The sequence below is a fragment of the Sciurus carolinensis genome, chromosome 3, assembly GCF_902686445.1.
Source record: "Sciurus carolinensis chromosome 3, mSciCar1.2, whole genome shotgun sequence".
Taxonomy (NCBI): Eukaryota; Metazoa; Chordata; class Mammalia; order Rodentia; family Sciuridae; genus Sciurus; species Sciurus carolinensis.
In genome coordinates this window covers 41916332-41932305 of record NC_062215.1, presented here as the reverse complement: position 1 = coordinate 41932305, position 15974 = coordinate 41916332, and the positions used below count along the sequence as shown (strand labels likewise).

The 15974-nt window shown below is 37.4% G+C and overlaps 1 protein-coding gene across 2 annotated transcripts in view; it reads left to right on the top strand.

The window, feature by feature from the left end:
* Nucleotides 1-11590, top strand: part of LOC124978893 (multidrug and toxin extrusion protein 2) — a 55729-nt gene extending 44139 nt beyond the window's left edge. For both annotated transcript variants that reach the window (XM_047542803.1, XM_047542804.1), the window contains 3 exons: nucleotides 8663-8757; nucleotides 10316-10370; nucleotides 10827-11590. In XM_047542803.1, coding sequence (XP_047398759.1) covers nucleotides 8663-8757; nucleotides 10316-10370; nucleotides 10827-11065 — 389 coding nt within the window. In that variant the 3' untranslated portion in view covers nucleotides 11066-11590. The remainder of the gene's footprint in view (nucleotides 1-8662; nucleotides 8758-10315; nucleotides 10371-10826) is intronic.
* The last annotated feature ends 4384 nt before the right edge of the window (nucleotides 11591-15974 follow it).

Sequence of the window (15974 nt, the reverse complement as noted above, 5' to 3'; positions counted from 1 at the left end):
CCCTCTTGTTTGAGTTTCAGAATTCCATCGTTCATTCAGTAAACATTCTCTGAGTACCTGTATGTCAGGCCCTGTACTATGTTAGAATCTAGGGATATAAAAAGAAACAAGTGAGGTCCCTGTCTTTTATGATTTCATACTCTTTACTCTTAGTTTTCACTACTCTCTTGTGCTTTGGCATTTTATATCTGCAAGGTGTCCATCCCACTTGCAAGAAAGGAAGAGCTGAGAGTTTACAATGGCTGTGGCAATAGCTTTCATCTTAGCATCTGTTATCTCCAATGCCCTCTCATTATCCTCTCTAGATGTGACTTCTCAGCACTTGTTTTCTTGCAAAGGAAGGGAGGGGTGCTCTACAGCTCAAGGAAGCTTCTGTGTTTTACGGACACCTCATTTCTTCCTTGAGTTGTATCTCAAGATCCTACCAATAGATCTCTGTCTATAGAGAATAAGTGCAGTGTCACCAGAGATTTGGAAACTGACTTTGAAATCCACCTGCCAGTTCATCCAATACCTGGAGGTCAGCTGTGTTTTCATGAAATAGGTGCTTCTCTGATACTCATAGCTTTTGTGTTCCATTACCTGATGAACATTTTGGGAATACTTGCTTTTGCTCAGGTATGTTTTTCATCAAGTTTGGGTCACCATCCCATGAAAAAAAGAAACCTGTTTGAGGGTGTGAGAAAGCCAAATTCTGGGCTAGGGTTTGGTCATGCAATACAGCATGTAACCAGGTGTGGCATGTGTCTGTGATTTCAGCTTCCTAGGATTACAGAAAGGGCAGGAGGGTCAAAAGTTTGAGGCCACGTGGATGACATAGTGAGACTCCCCCATCTTAAAAAAAAGTCATTTGTCTTTGTTGGCATTCCTTCTAGATGATGAAATTCCAGGAGCTTTTCATGACTTACAGCCACATTTGTCTGAAGAAGCCAGCAAAGTTAGTGACTGTTCAAAAATAATTATGTGCACAGTTGGAATACAAGACAATTACCCAACAGTGTTGCTGTTCGAACACCAGTTTTTTTCCTATCAAATTTGTGGCCTGTCCTATACATGAGTGCCTGCAGAGTGGACGTCTGGGCCTCGCAGACAACAAAGAAGCATGGCACAGAAGTCAGGAAAATTTAATTTGTCTGTATGACATGACATACAGACAAATGTATACATTTGTCATACAGACAAATGGCACATGTCATACAGACAAATGGCACATTTGTCATTTTCATATTAGTTGGAAAACACCTTCCTCAAAATTTCACTTTCCACCTCTTTCTAAAAGCCTTTTTAATCATGGGAATTGTGGTTTGGGGGATTTTGGCTTTCAGGATTTTAACACTTAAGCAGAGCAGAAGCTTGGGTCTTATCTCCAGAACCATGAACCAAAATAAACCTCTTTCTTTTATAAATTACCCAGATTCAGGAATTTTATGATAGTAAGAGAAAACAGACTAAGACCCCTTCTTTTTCATTATAAAATCTGTTAGTTGTTTGTGCATGCGAAGCCTGTTAATAACTCTGTGTAGATGTTGTACCTTGTTACTATTCTGAGTTCCTCTTCTTATTTACAGTAATTTTCAGTTTACTCTCAAGGGCTTTTCAGGTACGTAATCATATCATCAGTAAATAATTTTAATTTTATACTCTCCTTTCCAACTTTCATACCACTGTTTCCTTTTTCCTGCATAATTCCTCCAGAAGTATAATCAAATTTCGTGCTGACAGTGGAACTTCTTGTTTTATTTGCAACTTTAGTGATCCTGCTTCCAGTGTTTCTCTACTTAGCAGCATGCTGGATTTGGGGCTGAAGTACACACATAAACCTTTTTCTTTTGTGTGTGTGTTTTGTCATGTTCAGGAAGTATCTACGGAGTCTGTTTTATTGAATTTTTCCAAAATATGTTTTAATTATTTTTTCAAATGCTTTTTTATTGCCATTAGAAATGATCCTATAATTTTTATCCTTAGTTCTATTATGAAGATAAGTGATATTAATTAGTGATTTTAAGTTGTCTTTTACTGAGCTGATAGATTCCTTTCTGTCAGTATTTAAGAAATTTGTAGGGAGAATGCTCAGCACCCTGAAAGCCAGAAAATAAATGCATGGCAATGTGAAGAGCTCCTTGAATGTGCTCCCCAGCAAAACTGATGAAAATTGCAAATAAAATGAAACAACTATAACAAAAACCCAACTCTTTACAGTCACTGGCCCCAGGAATACAGAGCAAGAAAACACAGGACACCACTTAAGGCACCGTTGACACTCAGGGGTATGGCTATTGATTTCTCTCAAGAGGAATGAGACTGTATGGACCGGCTCAGCAGGAGTTACCTAGAGATGTGATGTGGAGAACCACAGAAGCCCTAGCTCCCTGGGTCTTGATGACTCGAGGCCATCCCTGGCCACCTCTCTGGAGCAGAGGAAAGAGCCCTGGAGTATGAAGAGACTAGGGACTGTAGTCATAAACCCAGCCATATCTTCTCATCAAACTCAAGACTTTCCACCAGAGCAGGAATAAAACATTTATTCTAAAAAGTGATAAAGAGAAGTTAGGGATATTGTGACATTGAAAATCTACACAGAAGGAAAGAATGAGAAAGTGTGGAAGAGTGAAGGTCAGATAGCTTGTCATAATGAATTTAACAAATGCATAATGATAATCCATAATGAAAATCTCACTGTCAACAGGCATAAAGAACATATAGCATCTCAGAAAACAACAAATTTTATGCCAGTCACTTTTGAGGAGCTATGTGTGTCTTTATGTATCCAGAGCAATTTTTGAAACATCATTTCTCTGAAAGGAAATTTGAAATGGCTGAAATGGGGTCTATTCCATGCTTCAATCAATAACGTGAACAATTCAAATGTAGCGTTGTGTTAAACTTCTACTCAAACATTTCTATAGATAAGAGATTTAACAATGAAGAGCAAATTTCTAAATACGATCAATTTGTTACTTTACAAAGAGTGCATTATTTTGTAGTCAACAAACAGTTCCTCCTTGTGCCAACACACACAGTTTTAATGAATATGGGAAGGTTCATGCTTACATGTTATTGTTTAAACAAAATTCCAAAATAAATATTTAGAAAGTATTCTACATTTGCAAGTCCTTTAGCCAGGTATCTACCATAACTAATTACCAATATATTTATACTGGTAAAAAAAAGTTATGAATGTGGTGAAACTCACAAAAACTTTAGCCTTGGTTCAGATGCTAGAAAACATTAGTGTCCTTATTTTACAAAGAACCATTACAAAGGTAACAAATGTAGCAAAGTCTTTCATCAATGCTCTAAATTTATGGTCCATTCAAGTATACATATTCAAGGTAAGACTCATAATTGTAAAGAATATGAAAGAATTTAAAATCAAATTGCAACCCAAGATAATTCATACCAGAGGGGAGCCCTACAAATTTAAAGAATGTGTAAAAGTATTGAAGGATTGCTTGATCTTTTATTATAGCAGTGACAAGCCCTACAAATATAAAGAATGTGGCCAAGCTTTTAAACAAATCTCAAAACTTAACACCAGAGAATTTATACTGTATGAAAACTATAGGAATGCGAAGAATGTGGCAAAGTCTTTAAGGATTGCTCGACCCTTACTCAACACCACAAGATTCTTACTGGAGAGAAGCCCTACAGAGGTAAAAAATGTGGCAAAGCTTTTATCAAATCTCAAACCTTACTTAGCACCAGAGAAGACATACTGGAGAGAGACCCTGTAATGTAAGGAACGTGGCAAAATCTTTGGGAATTGTTCAAACTTTACTAAACACCAGAGAATTCATAGTAGACAGAAATCCTGAAAATATGAATAATGTGTCAAAGCCTATTTTTAAATTTCAAACTTCCTTCAACATCAAAAAATTCACACTGTATTGAAACCTCATGTATGCAAAGACTGGTGAAAAGTTAGTAACTTAACCAGGCGCAGCGGTGTATGTCTGTAATGCCAGCAGCTCAGGAGGCTGAGGCAGGAGGATCTCAAGTTCAAAGCCAGCCTCAGCAATTTAGTGAGGCACTACGCAACTCAGCGAGATCCTGTCTCTAAATAAAATACAAAATAAGGCTGGGGATGTGGCTCAGTGGTTGATTGCCCCTGAGTTCATCCTTGGTACCAAAAAAAAAAAAAAAAAAAAAAAAAGTTAGTAACTTGAACAATTTCAAGTGGAATGCCCTTTGTCCTTAGAGTACACCTTAGAGTACAGCAAAATGCTTATAATGGAAGAAAAATCTTGACAAATGTAAAAAGTATATCAAAACCTTTATCAGTATCTCATCTTGATGTATATAATAGAATTATTAATGAAGTAAAATCCTATAAATGTAGAGAATGTAGCATTTCCTTTAACTGTTGCTTAAAATTCATTGGATTCATTAGTTGATATGATAGAAATAAAGAAATCCTCACAGATAGCCATATAGTGCAGTTTGCTCATCCTTTAAAAGATATGTATTTGTTTTAAATCGACAATTACTAAATATACTCGGTCTTAAAAATCAGAGAAAACATAACTATTTGTTAGATAATTGTATCAGAAGGAAAATAACCCATTCCTGAGAGTTTTTAATCTGTATTTTTCTGAAGACTTTACAATGGAATTTTATATACTTTATTCCCATTATGCATGAATTTGTTTTTACTAGATAAACCCCAATGTTTCTTTAAAAAAAAAGTAAGGCATTTTTCAATGTATTTTATTGCAGTATGGCTTGTTCTCCTCAAAGGTGAAGTTATGCTGAATATATAATTTACCCCTACGTACTTGTTAAAGATAAACCTTTTTGTAGCTATTCTATAGTATTTCCTTAGGACATTTGTTATTGTTTCTAGAAGAGAGAACATCTGAATTGCTCTTCTTGAGAAATAAAATAACAGTGTATGAGCATTCAATATGTATGAATTATTAAAAACATTCCTGAACCTTTCCTTAGGAGCCATCCATTCCTAGGAATGGAATCACTCAGTCAAAGAGTATAAATGGTCAGTCCATCTATATCTAAACCATGGAGATTATTACAGGTTTTGTTTAATTGCTAGGAGGAACTATGAGGACCAGCCTTAAGCTGCCTTTGCCCGTGTGGGGTTGCAGACAAGTTTGAATGAACTAAGAGACTGATTCCCACTTGATGGCATATTCCAGCCCTAGCCTAAGCAGCTTGCAATGAAGCCATTGATGTATAAATTATTTTTAAAATTTTTTATTTGTTCTTTTTAGTTATTCATGGGGGTAGAATGTATTTTGACCTGTTATACATCCATGGAGTATAACTTCCCGTTCTTGTGGTTGTACATGATGTGGAGTGTCACTGGTCATGTATTCAGATAGGACCATAGGAAAGTGATGTCCAATTCATTCTACTATTTTCCTATTCCCATTCCCCCTCCCTTCCCGTCATCCTCTTTGTCTAATCCGATGTACCTCTATTCTCCCTGCCCCCCTTTATTGTGTGTTAGCATCCACATCAGAGAGAACATTCAGCCTTTGGATTTGGGGGTAAATTATCATTTTAAGTGGTTAAAAACAGTTTCTTCTCATAAGAAGATAGGCATTGTTTGAATATTTGCATGTTTATGGAACCCTCTTAGATTCTCAGTCATCTTTTCTGTTAAGTAGTTGGAGGGATTATTTTGAAAGTGAAATTCTGAAAATACCAGGTATCACATCCAGAAATTCTTACACTGGTCTGAAACCTTCCCTGGGGTCCTCATTAGAATGAGAATAAACCCTGGATCCTCCCATGGCTTGCACACCCTCTGTAGTCTGCTTCTCTGACCTCCTCACCTGTGCACTTACTTCCCTGCCCCCAGCCTCCTTCCTAACTGACTTCCAAGCTGGCCTTCTGTGGGCAGCCCGAGCCCTGTTCTCGCTCAGCCCGCAAGGCCCGTCCTGACCATCTCTCTGCCTGCTCCACACCCTTCAGGTCCCCACCTCAGAAGGCACATGAATGAGTGCATTCAGGCTCTGTCTGCAGGGCATTACTACATGGCTTTGCCCAGTGTCAGCCATGGCACCTGCCACTCTTTTATTTTTTTGATTTTTATTTTTACAGACTGCATTTTGATTCATTGTATACGAATGGGGTACAACTTTTCATTTCTGTGGTTATACACAATGTAGATTCACACCATTCATGTAATCACACATGTACGTAGGGTAATACTGTCTGACTCAGCCTACTATCTATCCTTCCCCTACCCATTCCCACCCCATTTTCCTCTACACCATCCAAAGTTCCTTCATTCGTCTCCCACCCCCCCGCCATCCCACCTGGTTACATATTGTCACCTACTTATCAGAGAAAACATTCAGCTTTTGGTTTTTTGGACTTGGCCTATTTCACTTAGCATGATATTTTCCAACTCTATCTATTTACCAGCAAATGCCATAATTTTATTCTTCTTTATGGCTGAGTAATATTCCGTTGTGTATATATGCCACCGTTTCTTTATCCATTCATCAGTTGAAGGACATCTAGGTTGGTTCCAAAATCTCAGTTTTGCTCAATTGTGAATTGAGCAGCTATGAACATTGATGTGGCTGCATCTCTGTAGTATACTGATTTTAAGTCCTTTGGGTATAGGCCAAGGAGTGGGATAGCTGGGTCAAATGGTGGGTCCATTCCAAGTTTTCTAAGGAATCTCCACACTGCTTTCCAGAGTGGCTGCACTAATTTGCAGCCCCACCAACAATGTATGAGTGTACCTTTTTCCCCACATCCTCACCAACACCTATTGTTGCTTGTATTCTTGATAATCGCCATTCTAATTGGGGTGAGGTGGAATCTTAGGGTAGTTTTGATTTGCAATTCTCTTATTACTAGAGATGTTGAACATTTTTTCATGTATCTGTTGATTGCTTGTACATCGTCTTCTGTGAAGTGTCTGTTCATTTCCTTAGACCATTTGTTGATTGGGTTATTTGTATTCTTGGTGTAGAGTTTTTTGAGTTCTTTATATATTCTGGAGATTAGTGCTCTATCTGAAGTATGAGTGGCAAAGATTTTCTCCCACTCTGTAGGCTCCCTCTTCACATTATTGATTGTTTCCTTTGCTGAGAAAAAGGTTTTTAGTTTGAATCTATCCCAGTTTTTGATTCTTGCTTTTATTTCTTGCACTCTGGGGGTCAACATTGTAAAGGCTATTTATGCTAAGCCCACTGCCAACATCATTCTTAATGGAGAAGGATTGAAAGCATTCCCTTTAAAAAGTGGAACAAGGCAGGGACGTCCTCTTTCACCACTTCTATTCAACATCGTCCTTGAAATACTAGCTAGAGCAATTAGACAGACCAAAGAAATTAAAGGGATACAAATAGGAAAAGAGAAACTCAAGCTGTCACTATTTGCCAATGACATGATTCTATATTTAGAGGATCCAAAAAACTCCACCAGAAAACTTCTAGACCTAATAAGTGAATTCAGCAAAATAGCAGGATATAAAATCAACACACATAAATCTAAAGCATTTTTATTCATAAGCGATGAATCATCTGAAAGGGAAATGAGGAAAACAATTCCATTCACAATAGCCTCAGAAAATAAAATACTTGGGAATCAATCTAACCAAAGAGATGAAAGACCTCTACAATGAAAAGTACAGAACATTAAAGAAAGAAATTGAAGAAGATCTTAGAAGATGGAAAGATCTCCCGTGTTCTTGGATAGGCAGAATTAATGTTATAAAAATGCCCATACTTCCAAAGGCACTATATAGATTGAACGCAATTCCAATTAAAATCCCAATGACATTTCTCATAGAAATAGAGAAAGCAATCATGAAATTCATCTGGAAGAACAAAAGACCCAGAATAGCCAAAGCAATCCTGGGCAGGAAGACTGATGCAGGAGGTACCACAATATCAGACCTTAAACTCTATTATAGAGCAATAGTAACAAAAATGGCATGGTATTGGCACCACAATAGACAGGTAGATCAATGGTACAGGATAGAAGACACGGAGACATGCCCACTTAAGTACAGTTACCTCATACTAGACAAAGTTGCCAAAAACTTACAATGGAGAAAAGAAAGCCTCTTCAACAAATGGTGCTAGGAAAACTGAAAAGCCATATGCAATAAAAATGAAATTAAACCCCTATCTCTCACCCTGTGCAAAACTCAACTCAAAATGGATCAAGGATCTAGGAATTAGTCCTGATACCCTTCACCGAATAGAAGTAAAAGTAGGCCCAAATCTCCATCACGTTGGCTTAGGACCAGACTTCCTTAACAAGACCTTAAAACCACTCTTAAAATCACCACATTTTATTGCTTTCTTATAATCTTACTTCCACCACTATAGTACAAGCTCCTTGAGGGCCCTGAACTTGTCTGCTTGTTCAATTTTGTGTCTCTAGCACTTAAAACAATACCTGGTACAAAACAAAAGCCAGCAAGTATTTGTTAGCTCAGCACATAAAGTAGCAAACAGTTTTGGAGGTATTTTGCATTGTTGATTGATTGATTGCTTTTAATAGCTCAGTATTTGATTTGCATCTAATACCTGGCCTATACTCATGTAAAATTTTAGGGAAGTTAATTTAAATGAAATTTTGCTTTATAGATTATGGGCTATTGGGGAAGAATTCTAATGATCATAGGAACATGCTTGAAGAAAACCTCATTCTGCTATTCATTCTGTACCCACAGGTCTCTGGTCTGGACTGATAGTTTGTGTCTTCTTTCAAGCCCTTTTCTACTTGATATACATCCTGAGGACAAACTGGAATAGAGTTGCAGAACAGGTAACAGTCCGCGTGTGGTTTTAGAGAGGTGGATCTACTTGATCCCATGGCATGGTGAGGAGTCTGTCAGTCTTAAAAAACGATAAAATGCCACCGGCACCAGGACTCACTCGAGTCAGGGAGGGCACGTGGCACGCCAGGGGACAGAAGGAAGGCGTGTGTCAGCACGGTTCTCTCTCAACGTAGAGCTGAATTGGGGTCTTCTGTACTAACCAGAGGATCCAACCTTTAAAAAACAAAGAAAGGGGATTTGCTTGGATATATTTTCTTATTTTGGTATAACAGTCTGAGTAATATGGTTTCCTGTTTATTCTGATGTTTTTTAGACTTCTCTTAAAATACTTTTTGTCTAATTTTTCATCCCAGAGCAGGATGTTGAATATGTGCGATCTGTGGGGAGTGATGGGGGCAGAGGGTTGTGGCGCTGCCCAGTGTGAGCATCCGCAGGTTGAATGGGGAGCTGTTTTTGTTGAAGCAAGGCTTGCCGTGAGGTGGGCGGCTGGCTTAGCGGGGGATTCTTAGGAGACACAGGCTGAGTTTAGGTATATCAGCTGTTGCACAAAGGGCTCCAGATCCTTTGGATTTGCCTCATAATGGTGTATTATATCTTTCCTACGTTCAGTTTGATTTGTTGAAGGAATAGAGCATATAGGACATTAAATTAGACCATAAACTAACTTTTAGATGGTGATGTACACATTTACTTTTAGCTTTTATTCATTTTATCTTTGTTTAGGAACACAAAGGGGCACAGAATGTAAACATATAATAATATTTGCAATGATAGCCACAAGCAGCTTTTTATTTTATCATTGTGAGTTGAACAATGTGGGGAAGATCTGTGGTTTTCTGGTGTTATGTTCTTTTGGCAAATGGCATTTTTTGGACTAACAAAGGCTATACTAGATATTGTACCACTTTAGCAATAGTTTCAGCAGCATCTGTTTTGTTTCTTTTTTGTTTGTTTTTTTTAGATATACATGACAATAGAGTGTATTTTGACACACACATGGAGTATAACTTATTCTCTTTAGAATCCCAGTCTTGTGTATGCACATGATGGTAAGATTCACTGTGGTGTATTCACATATGAAAATAGGAATGTTATGTCCTATTCATTCTATTGTTTTTCCTATTCCTGTCCCCCTTCCTTCCCTTCATTCCACTTTGTCTAATCCACTGAACTTCTATTCTTCTCCTTCCCCCTTATTGTGTTAGCATTCACATATCAAAGAGAATATTTGACCTTTGGTATTTGGGGATTGGCTTATTTCACCTTAGCATAATAGTCTCCAGATCCATCCATTTACTGGAAAAAAAATAATAAAGTCGTTCTTTTTCATGGCCGAGTAATATTCCATTGGGTATGCATACTGCATTTTCTTTATCCATTCATCTGTTGAAGGGCACTTAAGTTAGTTCCATAGTTTAGCTACTGTGAATTGAGCTGCTATAAACATTGATGTGACTCAGCACTATCTTTAAATTGAAATTTTAATCAAAGACTACCAGTTTGATTTGACTTGTACTTCATTTACCCATGTGACTTTGTTTTTAGGCACAGATTCATGCTGGGCTAAAAGGCAATAAAGAGACTCTACCAACCCCAACAGGTATTGGAGTCCATTTTCTAATACACTCCATTTCTACCTTTCAAAGACAACTTAATGTGGCCAGAGCTGTTTATTTTATAAGATTCTACTCTTTTACTCAATACAATTTGTCTCAGTCATAATAATTGGCTTGGTCTCTGGACTCTCCTATGAAATGATTTACAAAGTAATTTCTCATATACTAACCCACATCCCCAGCCTACTTTTTATATTTTATTTTGAGATTGAGTCTTGCTAAGTTACTTAGGACCTCACCAAGTTACTGAGGCTCACTTTGAACTTGCGATCCTTATACCTCTGCCTCCTGAGCCGCTGGGATTACAGGTATGCGCCACCATGCCTGGCTCAATGGTCTTTTTTTTTTTGTCTTTTACCAACCTGTTCTTTGTAACTCCACTAATAACCTTTTCCTTGACTCAGTACCTAAGTAAATGCCGCACTGTTCTCTGCAAACAGATCTCCCAAGCCTGGAAAGGGAAGCAACCGATGCAGTGATTTTGCCTGATATCATCAGACCAGAAAGCCAGACTGTCCAACTCATGGCACTGGAAGAAAACAACCAGTACACAGTGCCCACCATTGGGGATGTCTTGACAGTGAGGCAGCTGATATTCTATCGTGGAATGGCTTTAGTTGTTGCTCTTGCTGTCCTTTTAGCAGGAATTTTAGTAAGAATTTTTAATGACCGTGGATAAAATGGAAGCATTATCACCCATCTACAAACTTGAACTGATAACCATATGTCATGGAAAGTGACCTTGTTATATGACCCATTCTTCACTGTGGGTAGAAAGGATATCGGTTATTCCAAGAAACTGCACCACTGGAGTTCAAGAAAGGGACGAGAAATTTTGTTTGTTTCTTTCTTTCTTTTGGTGCTGGGGATATAAACCGAGTCTTGTGCGTGCAACACTTGCTCTCTACCCCTGAGATATACCCTTTGCCCCCAGGAGCTATATAGTTTAAAGTATACTTTTCTCTGTTAACTTTATCATGGTTTCTAAATATGTAAATGATTTTTCTTACTGTGAATGTTCTTTACTCTTTCTTATATTGAATATCCTTCTCCTTTCAGGAAAGTGACTCATTGTCATATAAAATATTATTAATCTCTTTGTATTTCTCAGTTAGTATAATGTTTTGATAGTGTCTATCTCAGGTATTATCATATAAACTTTTATAAAATAAATACCTCAAAATTTAAAATGCATGTTGACACTATTTGGGGCAATAATGTCAATGTAAAAGGCAACTTTTTTTTTGTCTTTTAAAAAATATTTGTGTCAGCTTTTATATTAAAAACTAAATCTCTGTTCTTTTTATGACTCAGCTCCTACAGTACTGATACCTATGGTTTCAACTTCTAGGCCAGAGATTTTTAGAATCTGAACAAACTAAAAAGAAAGAATTTGACCAAATCAAAAAGAAAATTCTTTAAAAATTCTAATATTGGTTATTTCCTGACACAAACTCCACCATGACTTGAAATAGAGTTAACAGTTCAAAGTCCTGCTGTGTGAGTCAGCTTTCTGTTACTGTAAAAGATACTGGGGCTGGGCATGTTGGCACATGCCAGGAATCCCAGCCACTGGGGAGACTGAGACAGGAGGATCACGTTTGAGGTTAGACTTGGCAACTTAGTGAAACCCTGTCTCAAAAATAAGAAGGGCTGAGATGTAGCTCAGTGGTAGAGCCCCCTGGGTTCAATCCTTAGTGTTATGGGGCACAACTTAAGAGCAGACTGATCACCGCTGAGAAGTCCAAATTTCAGAGTCTTTATTAAGCCAGCCGACTGACTGTCTCACACAATGCCCCCAAAAATGGCTATTGGGAGAACAGCCCTGACCAAAGTGTTGTAGGGGTTCTTATACCAAAATTTACATTAATCATAAGTGTCTGTTACTATGATTCGAAATTACACATTAACATCATGAGATCATCAACAGGTGGGAGTGGGGAGTGGGTCACCCAGGTACAAACTAAAGAATGGTGACTAACATCCACACAATCACTGTTCACATGGTACATTGTTTAGGAGCAATAGGGATCAAAAGAGAGCAATTTTTCTTTATATAGGAATTATTCTGTATTGTTAAACATGTCACACTAAGTAACTGATGATGGGCACAGAGGCGGGGTGTTCCCACGGGAGAAGCTTATTTCCTACATAACATGGAGTCTCAGAGCAAAATGGAGTCTGTTTAGTCATTTCTCTTAGAGTCTGGCTTATAACTTTCTCATGGAGTCAGATCTGTCAGCCCATCACTCTTAGTACAATACAACAACAAATGCCTGGGAAAATCAACATTTAAATAGGAAAGGCTTTTTTTGCTCAAAGTTTTGGAGGATTCACTCCGTGGTTGGTTGACCGCATTGTTTTGGGGCTTGTGACCTCGCTTCAAGCTTCTTGCCTCATGGCACAGATATGAAAGAGGAAGAAGGAGCTGGGGTCCCACTATCCCCTTCAAGGGCACAACCCCAATGAACTGAAGGCCCCCAAAAGGCCCCTGTCTTCCAAGTTCCACCACCTCCCAAAAGTGCCAAGCCAGGAACCAAGCCTTTAACACTTGGACCTTGGGGGAATATTCTAGATCCAAACTGTAGCACCACCCAGTGGTCAGCACTTCCCTTAGCTTATTGTCTCCATCTCTTGGAGGAGAACAAGCAATTTAGGATTATTGAAAATCCCTGAAAAGCCAATTATTTAACCTGTAGCAAACTTGTTTGCCTCACTTTGGTCACTGAACTTTCCAAAGCAGAACGACCTCCTATTCACTGTCTACATTATACAGTGATCAAATGTGACCTGGATAAAAGATTTAGTTTAATTAAAACAACTGTTGGAGTAGGAAAAAAAAAAAAGGCCAATTATGTGAGAAAGCAACTAGACATAACCAGTGAGTTTACAGGGACAAAAATGTCTTCAAAGAGTTAATGTAAAATATTACAACCATGAGGCAGAATAAGGTGCTATAATAGAATAAAACATTCAGAAAAAAAATTGAGGCAAAATTTACATAACATAAAGCTAACTATTCTGTTAGTTTAAATTGGTGCACTCACTGTAGAAAATGGTATGTGGAATCGTTAATAAATATGGAATTATCAGATGGATGCAGCAATTCTACTTTAGGTATATGCTGGAAAGAACTAAAAGCAGGGACCAAAACGGATAACCTGGATACCAAAGTTCACTGCAGCATTATTCACAATAGCCAAAAGGTTGAAATAATCCACATATCCATCAACAGGTAAGTGAAATGGTGATATATGCCACAACATGGATAAAGCTTAAAACATTATGTTAGGGAAAATAAATCAGATGCAAGTTTATACAAGGATATTTGTACAAAGGGGCAAACAGTGTGATTTCACTTACATAAGGTACCTAGGAAAGTCGAGTTCATAGAGAAAGTATAATAGATGTTATCAGGAGAGGCAAGTGGGGGAGTTATTATGAATGGGTACAGGGTTTCTCAGAATGATAAAAAAGTTCTGGAACTGGATAATGGTGAACCGTTGTACAATATTGTGAATGTACTTAGTGCCATTGAATTGCTGCTTTAAAAAAGGTTAAAATGGTCAGTTTATTTTATATATATATATTTCATGATAATAAAAAGATGGAAGGTAGTCAAAGTAATGCAAATGAATACCATGTCCTTCAGAAAAAGGAAGATAATGAATGGATGAAAAGGTATTCAAATAAATAACAGCATGAGATCTGACAATTGAGTGGGTACTCTGTATTAGGGGAAAAAAAATCAATACCAAAATAAAACCTGGTAACATTTCTTTTCCCCAATGACAAGGATTTTCTTGACCTTCAGGCAGAAAGAGCAAATCATCTCCAAAGGAGAGAATAGGTTGGTTACAGCCTTCCTTCTACATTGTGACATTTCTTTCTGAAAGGGAATATAGCAATGTATACAAATTTCTGATGGGGGTAGAAATGTAACCCCAAAGCACCAAACTGTTTTGTCCTTCAGATAACAAATAAAGGCAGTGGATGGATATCCTCAAGTGTGCAACAACCCACCAGATGTAACAACCCTGGCTATTTTTTGGAAAAAAAAAAAAAAAAGCAAACAAAAACCAAAAAAAAACTACTTGTAAAAAAAACACAAGATGTTTCAGAACATGAATCAAGATTGATGAATCAAAATAATTCAGGACTGATGAAGGTATTGACAACATATAAATAAGAAACAAAAAATCAATTGTTTTGTTCTAATTAGTTATACATGACAGTAGAAAAAAACCAATTGTGAGTGAACTTTGACAGTGTAAGAATAATTATTTTTAAGTAGGCAAAGGGGAGGTGGGAAAAAGTTTAAGTGCTCTAATTTCCTGTTTTCATAGCTATAGAAGTCATTTAAGATTAAAATTTGCAGTATATGAGGCTACAGGTGTATCTCAGTGGCAAAGCACTTGCCTCGAATGTGTGGCCCTGAGTTTGATCCCCAGCATCTTTTTTTTTTTTTTTTTTTTTTTTTTGTGGTGCTGGGGAATCGAACTCAGGGCCTTGTGCTTGCAAGGCAAGCACTCTACCAGCTGAGCTATCTCCCCAGCCCAATCCCCAGCATCTTTAAAACTAAACCAAACAAACAAAAACTTGGAGTATAAGCAAGCCTCCAACTTCTTTTTTAAATAACTTAATTGCTTTTTGTTTTAAGGGATATTTTAATAAAATATTATGTCTCATGAAGAAACCTCACTTGAAATGAATGAATTCATTTTCACTTTGGTACATTTCTCTTTTATTGAATTTAAGGAAATTTAAGAAAACACTAACAGATCACCTCAATTTTGAAAAACTTTCTATTATAGATATGAACGAATGAGATGTCTGACTAACCACCAAATGTCAGCAGTGTTAATTACTTCACAGTTGGAGCGTCTAGAGTGGTTTTTTTTCTCTTTGTTTTGTACAGTCGTGTACAAAAAAACTTAAAAAATAGTGACTGCCATATCATTTTTATAAGACAACGGTAAAGTCACTTTTTTATAAAGAATTGGTTCCTGTAATGCACTGAGAGAATCTGGCATAAGGTCATGAAGTCTTCACAACCTTTTCAAAGAAGCAGTTATAATAGAAATATGGAGTTAGGAAACGGTAAAAATTGTAAGAGCTATTTCTGTCTTCTCTTGACACCTTACAAAGGGTTCATTCACAACAATGAAGATTTCTTCACACTTTAAAAGATAGAGTGTCACAATCTGATCACAGATTTCTCAAGCCTTCTGGATTCATGGCACCCTTAGTGTTTCAGTCATTTTTTTCCTGACTCCTCTAGGCCAAAAGGAATATGTTAGAGTTCTGTTTACTTATCAGTGAAGTCTAAGCAACTTAGTAATTAGTCATGTCCTAACAGCTTAGTAGCTGGTTTTTTAAAAAGTGATACACATAAATTGAAAGAAAAAAAATACGTTATTGTTGCATAACCACTGTAATGGTGTTAAAGAATATGTGCTGGGCTCTGCATGACTCCTCAAACCCTGGAATCACACGGCACAGTGCCACCCTCCCTACCTGTTTCACATTGATTTTCACACTTTTTATTATAGCAACTGCTAAAAGTTTTGCAGAGAGATGGTATCATC